Source organism: Mustela nigripes, chromosome 15, assembly GCF_022355385.1.
Source record: "Mustela nigripes isolate SB6536 chromosome 15, MUSNIG.SB6536, whole genome shotgun sequence".
Lineage (NCBI taxonomy): Eukaryota > Metazoa > Chordata > Mammalia > Carnivora > Mustelidae > Mustela > Mustela nigripes.
The window spans coordinates 4,975,842-4,993,815 of record NC_081571.1 but is presented as its reverse complement, the minus strand read 5'-3'; the positions used below and the strand labels follow the sequence as shown (position 1 = coordinate 4,993,815).

At 46.6% G+C, this 17,974-nt stretch overlaps 1 protein-coding gene across 1 annotated transcript; it reads left to right on the top strand.

The window, feature by feature from the left end:
• The first annotated feature begins 539 nt into the window (after positions 1-539).
• C1QTNF9 (C1q and TNF related 9) lies at positions 540-12,324 on the top strand. The gene is made up of 4 exons (XM_059377517.1): positions 540-620; positions 6,406-6,592; positions 9,711-9,773; positions 11,169-12,324. Exons 2-4 carry the CDS (start codon positions 6,427-6,429, stop codon positions 11,939-11,941), a joined length of 1,002 nt encoding a protein of 333 aa, XP_059233500.1. The 5' UTR covers positions 540-620; positions 6,406-6,426; the 3' UTR covers positions 11,942-12,324.
• Positions 12,325-17,974: the final 5,650 nt, after the last annotated feature.

Here is a 17,974-nt window from a genome sequence, read left to right as displayed (position 1 = left end):
GAAAAATTAAAAATTGTTACAAGGCATCAAAAAAAAATAATCACATCATACTCCCCTCAATGGCAGATGGGGTGTGTGTGTGTGTGCAGAGACGAGCATGAAATTCTAATGTTACACAAGTGTCTAAAATCAAAGGACCTCCACAGAAGTGTGAGAGAGACAGTTAAATGATGTCCGTTCCGATGGTCTCGAGTTCAGATAACCTGTTTGTCTTCGGTTTTTGTCCTGTTGGCCCATGATGGGCCCAAGGTCAGTAGGAAAACTGCTCAAGCAAAGGTACAAACATTACTTTCCAGGAAGACACCTGCTGTGTAGATTCCTTCTTCCAGAATACTCGAAAGTGTACCCTGCTTTCTCCCTTTTTGGAGAAAGACGGAGGGGAAAGGAGCTAAGTTTTCTGAACTGGTAACGGAAGAAGATGCTACCAGACTCCACTGTGGCTGCAATTTTTGAAGTTCTTCCAAGACATCTTGTGCCTTACTCTGTTCCCTCCCCTTCCTGCTGTTTTGCAGATAGACCCCCTAGGGAATTGTGTGGCAGGAAGACGTGATTCTATTTAGTTAGCCCTAGATTCCTGGTCTGTGCCGCACCTGGGTGCAGCCTGCAGCCCCGGGGGTCAGGTAAGTGCACTAGGAAACAACTTCTTTAAATTCAGTTTCAGGCATCAGAGTCCGAAAACGGCTCTCCCATTTCTGGTGTGCGATGATCCTGCTTAATTATTTGCAAAATAGGCAGATTCTACAGAGCTATGGGTAGGCAAAGAGCAAGCTGGTCTCAAAATTCATTCTTGAGGAAGAGAGTGGACAGGAGATAAAAGCAGATTTTGAAGTTCTGCGGGAACACTGCAGACTGGCTGGGAGCTTTCTTGACGCTGTCGAAGAAATGGTAAGAGTAGCAGACTTGGAGGGAGCTTTCTAGAGAAGCTGGCAGATTCTTTGGCACAAACGGCAGTGTGTACATTTTTATATTTATGACTATACTAATTTACAAGGTGTAGCTTAAAAACGAGCCCCTCCACGAATGTTGAAGAAGAAATACATGGAATGTACGATGGGTAGGGCGTGTGGAAGAAAACGTACTCGAGAGGAAACAACTTGCGATGTTTAGATCCTTAAACTGTCGAATCTGGGAGGGATGATAGGGCTTATTCCAGCCCTTGAATTCGAGGCACAGAGGCAGAGGCTCAGAGGCTGGGAGACCCACTACAGCTCAGCTGGCCTCTGGCAGGTTTTTCAGTGAATGAAGTAACCTTTTATCAAGAAATTCAGTAGTGAGGGAGCCATCTAGGTCAAGCATAGGAGAAACAACCAGAAATCAGAAGTTAACTAAATAAGGACCTATGGGGGGAAGGCGGGGTGGAGGTTGTCTAACTCCAAAGCCCTTGCGGTCTGTAAGCCTCTGCTCGGAACCTGTCGGCGTGTCAGGTTCATGAGATCCCAGCAGAAGGCCAGGGTCTTTTGTCCCGTGAACTTGACGTTCAGCAGAGGGATTGCCTCTGTTCTCTAGGCTTATATGGATCTGTCTGAGGCAGGGACTGTTCTCCGTTTTAATCTGTTGCCTGAAGGGCTGTATATGGAGGGAGTGCTGGCTAGTCTGACGACTGGGCTGACTGCCCAAGTCCACAAACCTCCCTCCCTTTGGATGAGTGCTCAAACCTTTCACAGCAGGAGCCTTGTGTTAGTCAAGATGTGGGCTTAGCAGCAGGGAAAAGAGACCTCAAATCACAACTGCTCAAGCAAGTTTGTATTATACTTCTCTTTCTTACCTTTCTTTCTTGCTTTCTTTCAAGATTTTATTTATTTAGAAAAAGAGAGCACAAGCAGGGAGAGTGGCGGAGGTAGAGGGAGAAGCAGGCTCCCCGCTGAGCAGGAAGTCTGACACGGGGCTCCATCCCAGGACCCCAGGATCATGACTGAGCCAAAGCAGACACTTAACTGAATGAGCCAGCCAGGTGCCCCTCGACTTCTCTCTCATGTCGGGGATGGGCTGGTAGGTGAGGTCTGATCTGTGCTATCATCAGTCACTAGAACTTTTCTATCTCTAAAGTGTTGGCCTCCTTCAAGGAATCCAAGATGTCTCAGCTATGCCCAGTCCAGCCATGGGAAGGGGAAAGGCACCCAGGGAGGGGACAGCCCTTCCCTTTAAGGCTGTGGTCCTTACACAGATGCCTCTTGTTCAGTTCCCACTGGCCCAAATCTAGTTTCTATTTTATTTTATTTTTTAAGATTTCATTTATTTATTTGAGAGAGAGAGCACAAGCAGGGGGAGCGGCAGAGGTAGAAGGAGAAGCAGACTTCCTGCCAAATAAGGAACCCCATATGGGGCTCGATTCCAGGACTCTGGGATCATGACTTAAGCCGAAGGCAGACGCTTAAACGACTAAGCCACCCAGGGGCCCCACATCTAGTTTCACTGTATTATCTGGGCTGCCGCAAGGGAGGCTGGGAAGTGTCCACTGTGGGCAGCCACATGCCATCTGAAATTTCTATTACCAGGAGCAAGGAGAGGAGAGGTGTTGGAAAAACTAGCAATCTCCACCAAAGGCACTGACACGGATTAGAATTAACACCCAGTCTCATCCCCAAGTGATGCTTCGTACCCAGCTGGAGCCAGGATATTTCTTTCAAAAGCTCTTTTTCTCTTTCTTTTAAAATCATTCCACAAATATTTGCCTGTGATGTACTGAAAATAAGCAAGTGAGAAGATGCTATTGCTATCTTCAATATGCTAATAACATAGCGTGGCACCAAATAAGTGATCCCAGTGTAGTGTAGCATGGAGAACAGATGGGGGTGTTCCAACTAAGAGAAGAGGGAGGGGGAGGAGAGAAGGAAGGTGGGGCTTCCTAGCTCCAGTGCATTCTGGGGCAACACCAGACCTAGCAATTAAAGGCTGAGTGTATCAACTGTACTTGAACTAAGGAAACTGGGGATCCAATTCATGGCTTTGTGAAACCAAAAATGTACCTTTTTATTTTATTATATTAATTAATTAATTAGTTATTAAAGATTTTATTTATTTATTTGCCAGACAGAGAGGGGGTGGGGAAGCAGGCTCCCCGCTGAGCAGAGAGCCCGATGTGGGACTCGATCCCAGGACCTTGAGATCATGACCAGAGCTGAAGGCAGAGGCTTTAACCCACTGAGTCCCCCAGGCACACTGTACCTTTTTATTTTTATGGGTAAAGTATTAATACAATGTTTACTATACACCTCCCTGGTGCAAGCCCTCATGTCCCTCTTCTTATTAGAGACAGTGCCACCACTCATCGCACGACATATCTGGGAGCAAAGCATATTCAGTTATTCAAAATCATTTACTGAAGTTTGCCTTCATGCTAGGCACACGGTATAAGCAAATATCTAAAACTAGAGAAAGAAATTGCAGAAGGATAAATGCTTGTTTTTATCTTAGTTCTTCTCCAGCTGGAGGACAAAATGGAGTTTTATCTTAATTTGACACTTTTATGATCTTGTGATCTTTGTATTTTTGGAATAATTGTACCACACATTATTTTAAAAATTAAAAAGGAAAGATTTGGACCCCTGGGCAGAGGTTGGTCTGTGGCATTCAGATTCGACTATTACCAGTCACTTCTGAGTTAAACAGAAGAGGATGGTGGAGATTATTTATGGAATTTGGCTCTAAGAAAACAACTCAATTTCCTGAGATGGCGTAAGTTTGTGACTTCAAAGGGAAACATCTGTATTTCCTTTTCCAAAAGTACTTTATTTGCTTCAAAATGGACCCTGTGATATTTTGGTGCTTCCATAAGATGGCGACATAATCCTTCAGATGGCAAATCTTGCTGGTTTAAAAAATGTAGATCTAGAAATATTTTAATAGACACGGTAAAAAAGCATTTTTTAAAAAAAGAAAAATTCTCATAACCCCACCATTCTAAAACAACCATGTTCACTTGGGTATGCTTGCTCCTAGTTTTTGTCACTATGCATACATAATTACATAGGTACACTCATCACATGCATGGCATTTTTTTTTTTTTAAGATTTTTTTTATATGTCAGAGAGTGCGCCGCACAAACAGGGGAGCGGCAAGCAGAGGGAGAAGCAGGCCCCCCGCTAAACAAGGAGCCCGAGGCAGGACTCAATCCCAGAACCCTGGGATCATGACCTGAGCCGAAGATAGACACAACCAAAACTGAGCCACCCAGGCACCCCGTGCATGGCATTTTAATCTCCTTTTTGAAAATTCAGCACAACGTAGATTTTTTACCTGTTTCTACGTGCACTACATACTTATTACAGTGGTTACATAATATTCTATGAACCACTTAGGGTCACACGTTATGTGGTATACGTTTTTTCACTATTACAGATAATGCTGTGCTTAATATCTTCGGCACACAAATTTTGGATTATTAAGAATTTTCGGGATGAGATCACCGTGTTTAAGATGACCTTTCTCTTTAGCTTTCCGAAGGACTGGACAGAGGTCCTTTGCCTTCAGCACTGTATGAGAGTCCAGGTTCTGACCTGCTGCCCTAGCCTCATGTCATTGTTTTTCTACGTCCTAACTTATACCTGCCACCACACATTCATTTCATTCGATACATATTTATCAACACATGGGCCCATGCTTAATACGAGTACTGGGAATACAGTAAGGAGGAAAGTACAGTCAGATGGAGAGCCAGATTTTTAGTCCATGAGCAGAGATGTAAGCCCCACTACGGTTCCACGAAAGGGATGCGGTGCCCCTTCCTGGGGAGATTTGATGTCATCGAGAGGGTCCCCTGAGTCCCTGTGCACACTAGCCTGGGACCTCGCTGCGTGCTCCCTTTGCCTAGGACACTTGGTCTGGTGAGCTGCTCCGCTCCTTCAGGTCTCACTGTAAACCTCACCACCAGCTTTGCCTCCGCTCCTGACAGGGCTGGAAAGCAAATCGAGAACTCGCAGGAGGACGAGGGGGTGCTTCACGAGCGGGGTGTCCTGTGCTGCATGGGCCCTGAGAATTCTCAGTGGTCTGCCGCAGAAGCAAAACCTTAACTCGAAGAATACGTCTGATCATAGTAGGACTGCTCCGAACGCTTTACTATTTTTCATTCCATTTTATGTGGGTTTTTTTGTGGTAAAATAGACGTGACATACAATTTACTACTTGAGCCACTTTTAAGTGTCAGAAATTCGCATTGTTCAGCTGTCCCCACCCTCCACTTTTGGAACTTTTCCATCTTCCCAAACTGAACACTAGCTCCCACTCCACCCCCCCACCCCCAGCTGCTGGCCACCAGCATTGTACGTTCTGTCTCCGTGAATGTGACGGCTCTGGGGGCCTCATATAGTGGAATCTTACAGCACTGGTCCTTTTGTGTCTGGCTGATTTCACTTAGCCTAAAGTCTTTAAGGTTCATCCATGTTGTAGGATGTGTCAGAATTTCCCTCCTTTTTAAGGCTGAGTAATGTTCCGCCATCTGTGTACATCAATCACGTTTGTTCAACCAGTCATGTGACAGTGGACATGGGGGTGGTTTCCACCTTCGGGCTATTGTGAATAAGGCGGCTATGAACACGGGTGTACACGTATCTGCTGGAGTCTCTCCTTTCAATTATTTTTCACATCTACCTAGAAGTGGGATCAAATGCTAATTGTTTGCTTTCCTATTGAGAATGTGCTTTTGGGGTGCCTGGATGGCTCAGTTGGTTAAGTCTGTGCCTTCAGTTCAGGGTCCTGGGATCGAGCCCTGCATTGGGCTCCCTGCACAGCGGGAAGCCTTCCTCTCTCTCTCCTACTCCCCCTGCTTGTGTTCCCTCTTTCATTATCTCTCTCTGTCAAACAAATAAATTTAATCTTTAAGAAAAGAAAATGTCCTTTCATGCACATTGGGATCAAATTTGATTTTATAGCAGCCTTGTGAGACAAGTGTTAATCTCTTCTCTGGCTCTGAAAAATGGTTTACCCAAAGTGGAGTGATACATGGAACTATCTGACCTGGAACTTGGCTTTCTCCTTGATCATCACCATTAAAAGCGGTCCAGGTCACATGTGTTCCTTCCAAGAACAATGGCCTTCTTCTTCTTTTTTTTTTTTTTTTTTAACATTTTATTTATTTATTAGAGAGTACAAACAGTGGGGGAGAGGCACAGGGAGAAGCAGACTCCCTGCTGAGCAGGGAGCCTGACACGGGGCTCGATCCCCGGACCCGGGACCCTGACCTGAGCCAAAGGCAGATGCTGAACAGGCTCAGCTACCCAGGTGCCCCAAGCAGTGGCCTTCTGATTGCAAGCAGCTTTGTCTGCTACCAGCTCCTGCCCTTATCTGCCCTGACCATTCTGTCCAAGGTTGACCGGGGCTGGGTCCGGGTCCCACGGCAAGGAAGAGGGGCTGTGTCTGTGGCCCCCGCAACAAAGGCTTCTCCTTTGGGTCTGTGTTTCTCTCCTGCAGTTCAGCTCCAACATCTGAACCATGAGGATCTGGTGGCTCCTGCTTGTCGCTGGAATCTGCACAAGAAACATGAACTCACAGGACACATGCAGGCAAGGGCACCCTGGCATCCCTGGGAATCCTGGTCACAATGGTTCGCCTGGGAGAGACGGACGAGACGGAGCAAAGGGCGACAAGGGCGAGGCAGGTACTCAACACCTGGGGCTTCGGCTGCCCTTCCGTCTACCCTTCTGTTCCTCTTAGATCTTTGTTCATTCACCATGAGCATAGCCATCACCGGCCTAACCCCACTCCTTCATTCGTGCACCCCTTGCCCAGAAAGCAGGGGCTGGGAGCCTGCTCCAGGTCAGATTCTGGGCAACAGTGCAGGCCCAGACCAACAGGGCCTCCCCTCCATGGATGTTCTCGTCTAGGCGGGGACAACTGGGAGCCATCACCTCGGATACTACAGGCCGTCCTCAGAAGTATATGACGTTGTAGATCTTTCTGCCCCAGATGGCAGTTATGGTGGGTCTTTGGCGCACGGGGCCTATAGAGAAATCTGATTGCTAAACGTTTAGCAGAGAGTGCCCGGCTGCGGAGCAGAAGAGTTACTGCCTTGCCACGCAGTGAGGCAGGTGACGTGGGGTGACAGAGAATACAAAAAGACGGTAACTGAAACCACACAGCGGTACTCAGTTGTGTATGTCCTCTGTTGGAGCCCGTCCCAGGGTTTGGGGATTTGGCGACAGGATCCAGCCTCTAGGGAGGAGATCTGCAAAAGCCAGGCTATGTGAGCAGTTTCCATAACACCAGCTAATAGGCTTGGTTCTTGAATGGGGTTCTTGAGCCTGGGTCTGACCACAGGGTCACCTAGCTGAGACATAAGCAGACTGATCTATCTGGGTGCAGGGAGAAAACATCAAAACTATGGAAACTTTTTTATTTTTAAAAAAGATTTATTTATTTGAGAGAGAGAGAGAGCATGAGTCGGTGGAAGAGGGCTAGAGGAGAGGGACAGAGAATGTCAAGTAGACTCCCCGCTCAGTGTGGAGGCTGACGTGGGGTTCAATCTCAGGACCCTGAGATCTGAGATCATGACCTGAGCCAAAATCAAGAGTCAGACACTTAACTGATTGAGGTACCCAGGTGCCACTACTATTGACATTTTAAAAAGATAAATTAACATGAAGAAAAAAAAAGAGCTTTACAAATATTGGGGTGCCTGGGTGGCTCAGCTGTTAAGCATCTGCCTTTGGATCACGTCATGATCCCAGGGTCCTGAGGTGGAGCCTGCATCAGGCTCCCTGCTCAGCGGGAAGCCTGTTCTTCCTCTCCCACTCCCCCTGTTTGTGTTCTTTCTCTGTCAAATAAATACATAAATAAAAACTTCAAAAAAAAAATTAAGATGTGAATTGACTTGGGTGGCTTCACTTGGTCCCTTTGCAGATGGACCTCTACCATTTGAGGCCTGAAATGTGTCCCCCTAGGAGGAGGGGGAGCCTTCACACGCTCATTATCCAACAGTGTACTGTGGTGTATTGTGGTTACAACCCAGCCCAAGGGATTTTCAAATTGTCCTATCAAACTATCACAAACAGATGGGTGCCTAAAATGCTTCTTCAGAAAAATCAAAAATTGGAGATTGATTTGATAATGCAAACATGAAAGAATCCCACGAAAATAGGAGAGCTGTCATCTGTCTTCTTAGTGTGAACTCTTCAACTGTAAGTGAGTAGGAGAAAACAGTGATGAACTAACCAGATCTGACAAGAAGTCTGATGAAAACCTAGAAATTTTTAGGACTTTGGACATATGAATTTATATTTACATTCATTAAAATGAACCTTATCCTCACTGTAAACTTTAGCATGAGATGTCAGTTATTAATAGAAGCACCCCCAATTAATTAGACATTTCAGGACTCTGTGTGGAATGTGACCACAAGCCACTGTCATTTTTCCTCGGCAATACGTTATAGTATGAAAACTTCACTAAACTTGATGATGAACGTTTAGAAGCCTTTTTGATATTTCATAATCATATCAGAAGATTAGATATTCCTCTGACTATATTAACAGTAGTTGAAATAATACACAGAAAGAAACTTCAGGACGGACTAAAATTAATGCTTTGCCAGCAAATACTGTTGGCATATGGATTTTTAAAAAGTCTTTGTTAAGATCTGGATAAATGAGTCTTAGAACGAATCACTTACAGGAAGTCTACTCTGTAGGTGAATGAAAGACTAGGTGTTTCTAAGTGTTTCCCAGTTTTTGGCATCTGGTGCTCCAAGGGCTGTGTTGGGGGGCTAGGTGAAGCAGGTGATCACCAACCATCTCTCTAACCACTGCCTTTCAGTCTGCTCTGTGGGGTCTCCAATGGGGACTATGTCCAGCGAGTCCATGCCACTTTTTAGAGTGGCAATAGTCCCGTCCCATTTCTGGGTAGTAATAAGCCCAGTCCAAGTTAATGGCAAAATCTCAATGTCAATGAAACCCATTCTTTCACCCTCCCACTGGGACCACAGTGTGCATGTGTGTGTGATGTGGGTGCACATGTGTGATGTGGGTGCATACGTGTGGGTATAATGTGTATGTACACACACAGGATACAACTCTGACTTCATGACTCCGTCATCTTTTGCCTCCAATCCCCTTCCTTACAGCAAGGACTGCCTTTGACTCTAGAGACGTTGACCTATAACATGGGAAGTCAGACCTCAGCCTGCTCTGAGCTTAAAACTCATGTGTAGTAGGCAAAACCTCACTCACCAGAGGTTCCCAATAGTGTCTGCCATGCCAACTTGATCAGTGAGGTTTACCACCATTCTAAGGTGCTGGAGAGATCCTTCCAGAATCCTCCGTTTCATCCCAAATAGTGCCAGGTAACTGTAGTCATCCATGTTTTCATAGGAGGCTGGTGAACCTTCCATTCCATTCTATGCAAGAGAGATAGAAAAAGAGAAGTGAGAAGGCCACCCGGTGCCTTCAATGGCCAGTCACTCTCTGAGTTCCCCTCACAAGAGAAAGACGTCATTGTGATCCTCTGTGCACATACTCCCTTCCTGTCCTGCCTTCCCAGAGCTGGGTGCTTGGGAGCTCCACCCAGCGCATTTCATAGTTCACTTCTTGTACACAACTCTGCACCCCTGGTGCTCAGTCACGTGTGCCTCTCTCCATCTGCACTTCTGAGAGGGGCAGTGTGTGTGTTAGGGCTGGGCACACACCCAGGACTCTCCAGTCTAGACTCACGATGGAGACCACTGTCTAGGAAAGGTGGAATTAGAACCTGAATTCTTGTTTGTTTTCTTCTCTTCCGCCTAGGAGAACCAGGCCGTCCTGGCAGTCCGGGGAAGGATGGAGTGGCGGGCGAGAGAGGAGAACGAGGTCAGGAGTGCTGTTCATCTTCCCGTGCTCTGGTTCCAAGCCATCGGTGCCTGAATAACCATTTGGTGCTCAGCAAGGACAAGTCCTTTCCTAGGCTCTGAGGACGATCCAGCAATAAGGGCAAGATTGCTCTTGCTCTCTAGAATCTCAATTCTTTTTCTGTAAGGGGCCAGATCATAAGTAATCTCAGCGTTGCTGACATAGGGTCTTGGTCACAACTGCTATGTAAAGTAGCCACAGATACTCTAGTAGTATGTGGGGCTGTGTTCCAGTGAAACTCTATGAAAACGGAAATCTGAATTTTATAGAATTTTCATGTAGTACCGAATATTATTTGCGACCATTTAAAAATGCAAACCGTTCTTAGCTTGTGGGCCACATAAACAGGTGGGAGGCTGGATTTGGTTCAAGGGCCGTTGGTCGCTGAAGCCCAGTTTAGCGGATTACATTGAGGAGTGACATTGAATTCTGACTCAGTGCTTCTGGCAAGACTGCATGGAGAAGGTGGCGCTGGAACTGGGCCCTGGGGGGTAAGGAGGGCTCTGGTGGTTTTGACTAATGAGGAGAGAGAAGTCACAACAGCAAACACAAATCATCTTCACTTTGTGCTAGGTTGTTCTAAGTGCTCTTCACGTATTGACTCAATACGACAGCCTGTACATGAGGTCGTATCCTTATCCCAATTTTACAGAGGAGGAAACAGAGGGCTAGGTGGCTAATCAGCTTGCCTAATGTCCCATTGTGCCTACGTGGAGGAGACAGGATTGAACCCTGGCATTTAACTCCAGACTCCGTGCTCATAACCACTGCTCTCCAGTCGGGGGGGGGAGGAGATAGGGAAGCACCAAGAATGTATGCACAGTGGGGACCGGGCTCAGACAGTCAGTGCAGTGGACAGGATGGCCCGGCCAGCAGAGAGCAGTGACTCCCACACTTGAGGAGGACTTTATTCTGTGCTCACTCCCATGAGGAGTTTTGTCAAGGATGTCAAAGTAGGGTGAATTTAGTTAACCAAAAGCAGCCCGAGTTCATCTGCCTTCGGACATTCTTCCCCCTTCCAAAGACAACGTTCTCAAGGACCTACATCGTTTAGTAGTCTGAGGAGTATCCTGGGATGGTAGAGATCTGTGATTTCTAATACAAACCCCAACACTAACACAGTCGACGAGTCAGTTATTTTGCGCATATGCACGTGTGTGCGTGTGCGTGCGTGTGTGTGTGTGTGTGCTGTGCACTCATTTTAGGAGTAAATTAATGTTCAGATCCCGAGCAGCTACTGAACCCGGGCACTGCTTTATTTTATTCATATGCTCAACAACGGCAAAGCCAAAGTCGGTTTTATAAGTTGATGTTTCACAAATCATCTTTTCCTTTATTCTTTCTTTTTCCCTCTAGGAGCAGATGGAAAAGTTGAAGCCAAAGGCGTCAAAGGCGATCAAGGCTCACGAGGACCCCCGGGGAAACATGGGCCAAAGGGATTTGTTGGTCCCATGGGAGAGAAAGGTCTCAGGGGAGAGATTGGCCCTCAAGGGCAAAAGGGGGATAAAGGCAGTGTGGGGCCCACTGGCCCAGAAGGGCTAAAGGGCAGCACTGGGCCTTCGGGCCCAATGGGTCTACCTGGCCCCGTCGGCCCCATTGGGAAGCCTGGCCCCAAGGGAGATGCTGGGCCCTTGGGACCCCAGGGAGATCCAGGAGTCCGGGGAATGAGAGGCTGGAAAGGGGACCGAGGCGAGAAAGGGAAAATTGGTGAGACTCCAGTCTTGCCCAAGAGTGCTTTCACGGTGGGGCTCACGGTACTAAGCAAGTTTCCTAGTTCAGATGTGCCCATTAAATTTGATAAGATCCTGTATAATGAGTTCAATCATTACGACGTGGCCACGGGGAAGTTCATTTGCCACATTGCTGGCGTCTATTACTTCACCTACCACATCACCGTTTTCTCCAGGAACGTTCAGGTATCTTTGGTCAAAAATGGGGTGAAGATACTGAACACCAAGGATTGCTACATGAGCTCTGAGGACCAGGCGTCGGGCGGCCTGGTGCTGCCACTGAAGCTGGGGGACGAGGTGTGGCTGCAAGTCGCGGGCGGGGAGAGGTTCAATGGCTTGTTCGCAGATGAGGACGACGACACGACCTTCACAGGTTTCCTTCTATTCGGCAGCCAGTGATGGGGAGACGTGTAGGATCTGCCCCCCTGGCCCGCTCGGAGCTGGCTTGGTGAACAGGTTCTCAGATGGCTCTGCTCTGCGACCCACTCTGATTACTGTAATCGTCATAGAGAGACAACAATAGGAAAGTTATCCTTAAAGCCGGTTTTATGTGACTTACATTGCTGTTTCCAAGAGTAAATTTAAAAATGCTTGCACCAGGGCGCCTGTCGGGGAAGCCTGTGGAACTCAGGGTTGGGAGTTCCAGCCCCACGGTGGGAAGAGAGATTAATTAAAAATAAAATCTGGGGGCGCCTGGCTGGCTCAATCAGTAGAGCGTGCCACTCTTGATTTTGGGGTCATGATCTGGAGCCCTACATTGGGTGTGGAGATTACTTTAAAAAAAATCATATAAATAAATAAATGAAATCTTAAAGAATACTTGCCCTATCTATTATAAGTTACTTATGATTTTCCATCGTTTCTTTTACTGGAAGAGTGCTTTGCATATACATTTCTTTTTTTTTTTTTTTTTTTAAAGATTTTCTTTATTTATTTGACAGAGAGAGATCACAAGTAGGCAGAGAGGCAGGCAGAGAGAGAGAGAGGAGGAAGCAGGCTCCCTGCCGAGCAGAGAGCCCGATGTGGGACTCAATCCCGGGACTCGAGATCATGACCTGAGCCGAAGGCAGCGGCTTAACCCACTGAGCCACCCAGGTGCCCCTGCATATACATTTCTTATAGGACTCGTGTTCTGATGTCATTTTAGTGCTTGGAGGAACCACATCAGGACTTAGCCCTCATCTGAATTTCTGAGGACAGTGGGAGAAAGGAGAGGGAAGTGTTCAAACGTTCATTCCATTTCATAACTAGTAAGAGTTGTAAGCAGGTGACAAGGAGACATCCCAGAGAGCCATGGAACACTTTGCTTGTTTTATAACCTAGGTTTTTACCACCATTTAGTTCAAAAATAGTTGTTTATGAGACCATTCGCCAGACTTGAATCTGTGCTCAGTTCCTGGGACAGCTGTAACAAAGTACCACAAACTGGGGAGTTTAAAACAAGAGCAAGTGATTCTCTCACAGGGCTGGAGGCTAGAAGTCTAAAATCAAGGTGTCAGCACAGCCTCCCTCTGAAGCCTTCGAGGAGGGTTCTACCTTGCTGCTTCCAGCTTCAGGTGGACCCACGCATGGCCTGGCTTGTGGAATCCTCCAGCGCTCCCCCCATCCTCACATAGCCACCTTCCCTCCTTGTCTGCTTGTGTGCAAACATCCCTCTCTGATAAGGACACCCGTCATTTGGAATAGGGGCCATCCTAATCTACTGTGACCTTATCTTAACCTGATTACACCTATAAAGACCCTGAGTCCAAATAAAGTCACATTCAGAGATACCAAGGCTTAGGACTTCAACATATCTATTTGGGAGACAAGTTCAACCTGTAATAGACTGCTCTGGTTCCCCCCAAATTCTTGATATTCCCCAGTGCCAAATACACTCTCCTTAACCCACATGCATCAACACCAATGCTAAGTCTAAGAATGTCATCTAAAAATCGCCAACTTAAAGTCCTCAGTCTCATCATCTAAATCCTCGATGTCAGTTGTATGGAAGATCTATTGTGTGACCCATCCTGGGGCAAAATCCCTCTCCCTCTGTGAACCTGCAAAACCAGACACATTATTTGCTTCCAAAATACAAGGGGGAGGTGGGGGAAAGGGCACAGAATAGGAGAGAGAAAAAAGAAGGAAGAAAGGGGTCACAGGTCCCAAAGGAAACCAAAACCCAGCAAGGTGGATTCCACTAGCTGTTTTTCACTGTTTACCTTATAAACAATCTTTTAAAGACTTTATTTATTTGATAGAGAGGGAGAGAGAGAGAGAGAGGGAGAACACAAGCAGGGGGAGTGGGAGAGGGAGAGCGGGCTTCCGTCGAGCAGGGAGCCCTGTGCCGATGCCAATGCCGGGCTCCATCCCATATCCTGGGATCATGACCTGATCCAAAGGCAGACACTTAAAAGACTGAGCCACCCAGGTGGCTCATTTAAATTTTAAATTTTTTAAAGGAGTGACGCAAAAGGAAGTTGTTACTGGACAGAGGTTACTGGATAGAGACACCAAACAGTAACAGAGGAAAGTGGAGATGGATTTACTGAGAAAGAGGGGTGGAAAGAAACTTGCCTTTTACGCCACAGCGGATGGTTCTTGTTCAAACATGTACCGTCCACTTCCCTCTCGTCTGGTCAAAGCATCTGGTGTGCACTCTCATACAAGTCTTTTTTTTAAATTTAATTTTTTAATTTTTTTTAAATAAACATATAATGTATTATTAGTCTGTGAATCGCCAGGTTTACACACTTCACAGCACACACATAGCACATACCCTCCCCAATGTCAGACAAGTCTTTCAAACAGTGTAGACTCCACACTCTGCGGTGGACGCGAGATTCAGCCCTGGCTAATAAGAACAGCACCTTCTTCTGGCCACAGTGATTGTTTCCAAAATGGAGCCCAATCCAATCAGAGCCAGTGAGAGTCCATCTGCCACTTTGGAAGGCCGACTGGTAAGGGAGTCAAGATCTTCAGGTGAAGCTAGAATTTCAGCTGCCTGCATTTAGCTCATCTGTAGCGCCCCCACACAAAATCAAACAGGGCTGGAGACAGCCAGGTCTAATGACAGTGTTGAGACCCCTCTGCCCAGCTGTCCCTGAAGGCAGAGATATCTCTGGACTATTGTGTTGCATGAGCCAGTCTGATGCAGGGCTTTTGTCAAAAAGAATATTAAGTAATCTACAGCCCAAGGAGAGGGGCAGCATAATTGTAGTGGAAAAAGCCCAAGACTAAGAGATGAGGTGTATGGTTTGTTGGCCCAGCCACGACGAAGGAATTTGAAGTGGGTACATTATTCAACTTTTCTGTGCCCCAGTCTCCTAGGGCACAGCAGTGCTGGAATGGAAGAATTTCATATGGTCCCAGGCCTCTAAAATGCTGGAAGGATTACATCAGTTAGTATACTTTCTATTAATTAAGAGCAACTAATAAAGAAGCAAAACGATGCGAGCTCAGTGCACATTCAAGCTACACTATTTTCTAAATCACAGCCTGGGGCCAGTTTGCCTGACAGGGTGTGCCTCTAGAAATTGGGACTTAAAGCCATTCTATCTGTACTCCAACTGAATCAACATAGTTGTGATGATATCTTCATTCCCCGGGAAAAATGGGACTTTTGTGCAGGCAGCACTGCTGTAAGTGAAATACTGAAAAACTACTTGGTGGTTATGGAAAACCTTGGAATTATACAGAATGAATCTGCTTATAGGTATTTTATTGGCCTTGCTTGTTTCTTCTAGAACAGAGCCACGACGGTCCAAGTGAGGCACCCAGAGTGCGGCACTACAGGAGGCACCCGCTTCAGGTGCTGCTGACGCAGCCTGGTCATGACCCTGACAGGGAGTCTCTCCTTCAGTTTTGCAGCCCAGCCCCCGCGTCCTCCTTGCTGCCCTACTTAACGCTCCGCGGCAGCAGGACTGATCACTTCATTTGTCGAGCCAGAGTGTCCTGATCCTTCCGCTTCTGCAGCTGTCTTGAATTGTAATCATCTAAGCTATTGCTCCGCAGGGTAAAGCCTGGTTTTGTTATGGACTGAACAGGGAGGCTACCTGTGCTAACTCCTTTCTATTTAGGAACACAACTTTATAGGTTGAAATAGATGTGAAAAGAAAAAATACATTTATGATTGTACATAGGATATCAGTTTTTATAAAATTCTTTTTTTTTTTTCTTTGAGGTCAAATATAGAAGATGCGATGTAAAACATGTCTTAAAGGATTTTAAAAAGATGAAGTTGACTGGCAGGGGTGTGGGTGGGTTTAATCTGTCATATGGGATGATTTTTCATTGGTTGTCTATGAATCTGGACTGCAGTTTTTAAAAGTCTAATTATGCAGGCTCTCTGAGACACTGAATACCTTGTTTATTTAGGACAAGTCATCATCCCCTGAGGACACTTTTGGGTTTAAAGGTTGCATTACAATGGTTAGGTATCCTTGGAGGACAATCATTCTGGGCTAAAGGAAGGCTCTCAGATTTGAAACACCTTTGAAAAAAATGTGATGAAATAAGCATTTTTGTAAATATATTGATGAATTTTCTTTTTTTACATGACACACCTGACATCTTTTTTTTTTTTTTTGAAGATTTTATTTATCCATTGGATAGACAGAGATCACAAGTAGGCAGAGAAGCAGGCAGAGAGAGAAAGGGAAGCAGGCTCCCCGCTGAGCAGAGAGCCTGATGCGGGGCTCGATCCCAGGACCCTGAGATCATGACCTGAGCTAAAGGTAGAGGCTTTAACCCACTGAGCCACCCAGGCGCCCCCACACCTGTCATCTTTGTAAGGGTCTGATACACAGGCAGGGTCTGTCATGTGGGGTTGCTGCCCTAAGAACCAACCAGTCAGCAATACTGTGATATTAATCACCATGGAGATAAGGACTTGGAGATTCTAAATCATTAAATGATTAAATGATTTAAGTGATTTTTAAATCATTTTAAATCTTTGATTAAAAAAAAATCAGGAGAAAAGGAAATCACAGCTTACCATACAATCAATTGGGCTTTTTACCTTGCCATGCTAAATTGAAAACAAACTCCGTTTGAAATTTTTTCTTTCTTTCTTTTCTTTTTTTGGAGGGAGTTAGGGAGGGAGATTAGAAGCTATCTTTAGGAAGCTTGTGCCACTCCCGGACTTAACTTCTGGCTCTCTAGAACTTTGCAGAAGGTTCTTAGGACTGTTTAAACTCAACAGGCACTGTTAAAATGAACACAGCGTTACCCTAAGCCTAAACATTCAGCTGAGATAAGGGTCTGGAAAGACTTCAAATAAAGCAGTTTAAGAAAACGTGACTGTCGATTGCCTGGGAATAACAATGTTCCTTTGGGTTCTTGGTCCTCTGCACGATTCACACCTCTGACACCCAAGGCAAAGGAATCAAGGTTCTGCGGTCTTAGAAGACCACAGCCATCAATGCTTTCTGCACTCAGACACTGATTTAACAGATTCAGTTGGTATCTAGTTCCAGCATAAAACCTCGATGGAGAGGGGCACCTGGGTAGCTCAGTGGGTCAATTATTGGACTCTTGATCTCAGCTCAGGTCTTAATCTCAGGGTTGTGAGTATGGACCTGCTGTGGGCTCCAGGGTAGGTGTAGAGCCTACTTAAAAAAAACAAAACAAAACAAAACAGGGGCGCCTGGGTGGCTCAGCAGGTTAAGCCTCTGCCTTCAGCTCAGGTCATGATCTCAGGGTCGTGGGATCGAGTCCTGCATCAGGCTCTCTGCTCAGCGGGGAGCCTGCTTCCTCTCTTTCTCTGACTGCTTCTCTGCCTACTTGTGATCTCTCTCTCAAATAAATAAAATCGTTAAAAAAAAAAAAAACAACAAAAAAAACAAAACAGAAAACCCCAAACAAACAAAAAATGAGGTGGAGAGCTGTATTTTGAGGAGCTGGCCAGAGGCTGCAGTACCCAGCCCTCTTGTTTACTTTCCGAGGGGTCTTCTCATACCCACACACCTGGCTTCACTTCTGCAGAAGGGGCCCTTCTCAAGGGGGCCATCCCATGTGGATTCGCCATTCAACAGCACTCCCATCAGCCCTGAAAGTGAGAGCCCCAGAAGTGGCAGGTGCGTGCACTGAGAGTGCCAGGCCAGTGTCAGGGCTGCTTTGGCGGCCTCATTCACCCTCAGTCCCTTCTGCAACTACTGACGTCTCCCTCTACCTGCAGAAGTCTCTCAAAAGAAACCCTGAACCCTTTTACTTAATCTGCATGCCCTTCCGGAAGGTGGAGGACGCAGCCGCCTCGCAGGGCTCGCTCTCCGCAGAGGAGCGCGCTGAAGGTGAGCAAGGTTCATCCTCGCACCCCGGGCGAGAACAGGGCCCCGACTCCAACCCGGCGCGATTGCCGCGCGTTTACAGGAGACCAGAGCTCCGCAGGGGCCGCGCCCTTACAGGCGGGCCATCCGAAGCCCCAGATCACGACTCCTTCTCCGCCTCCTG

What these genes read in the sequence shown, in the direction of transcription:
- C1QTNF9 (XM_059377517.1), top strand. Translation starts at nt 6,427, where the DNA reads ATGAGGATCTGGTGGCTCCTGCTTGTCGCTGGAATCTGCACAAGAAAC. An exon ending in GGGCGACAAGGGCGAGGCAG is followed by an intron (nt 6,593 to 9,710) that starts GTACTCAACACC and finishes TCTTCCGCCTAG; the next exon opens with GAGAACCAGGCCGTCCTGGC. An exon ending in GGGCGAGAGAGGAGAACGAG is followed by an intron (nt 9,774 to 11,168) that starts GTCAGGAGTGCT and finishes TTTTCCCTCTAG; the next exon opens with GAGCAGATGGAAAAGTTGAA.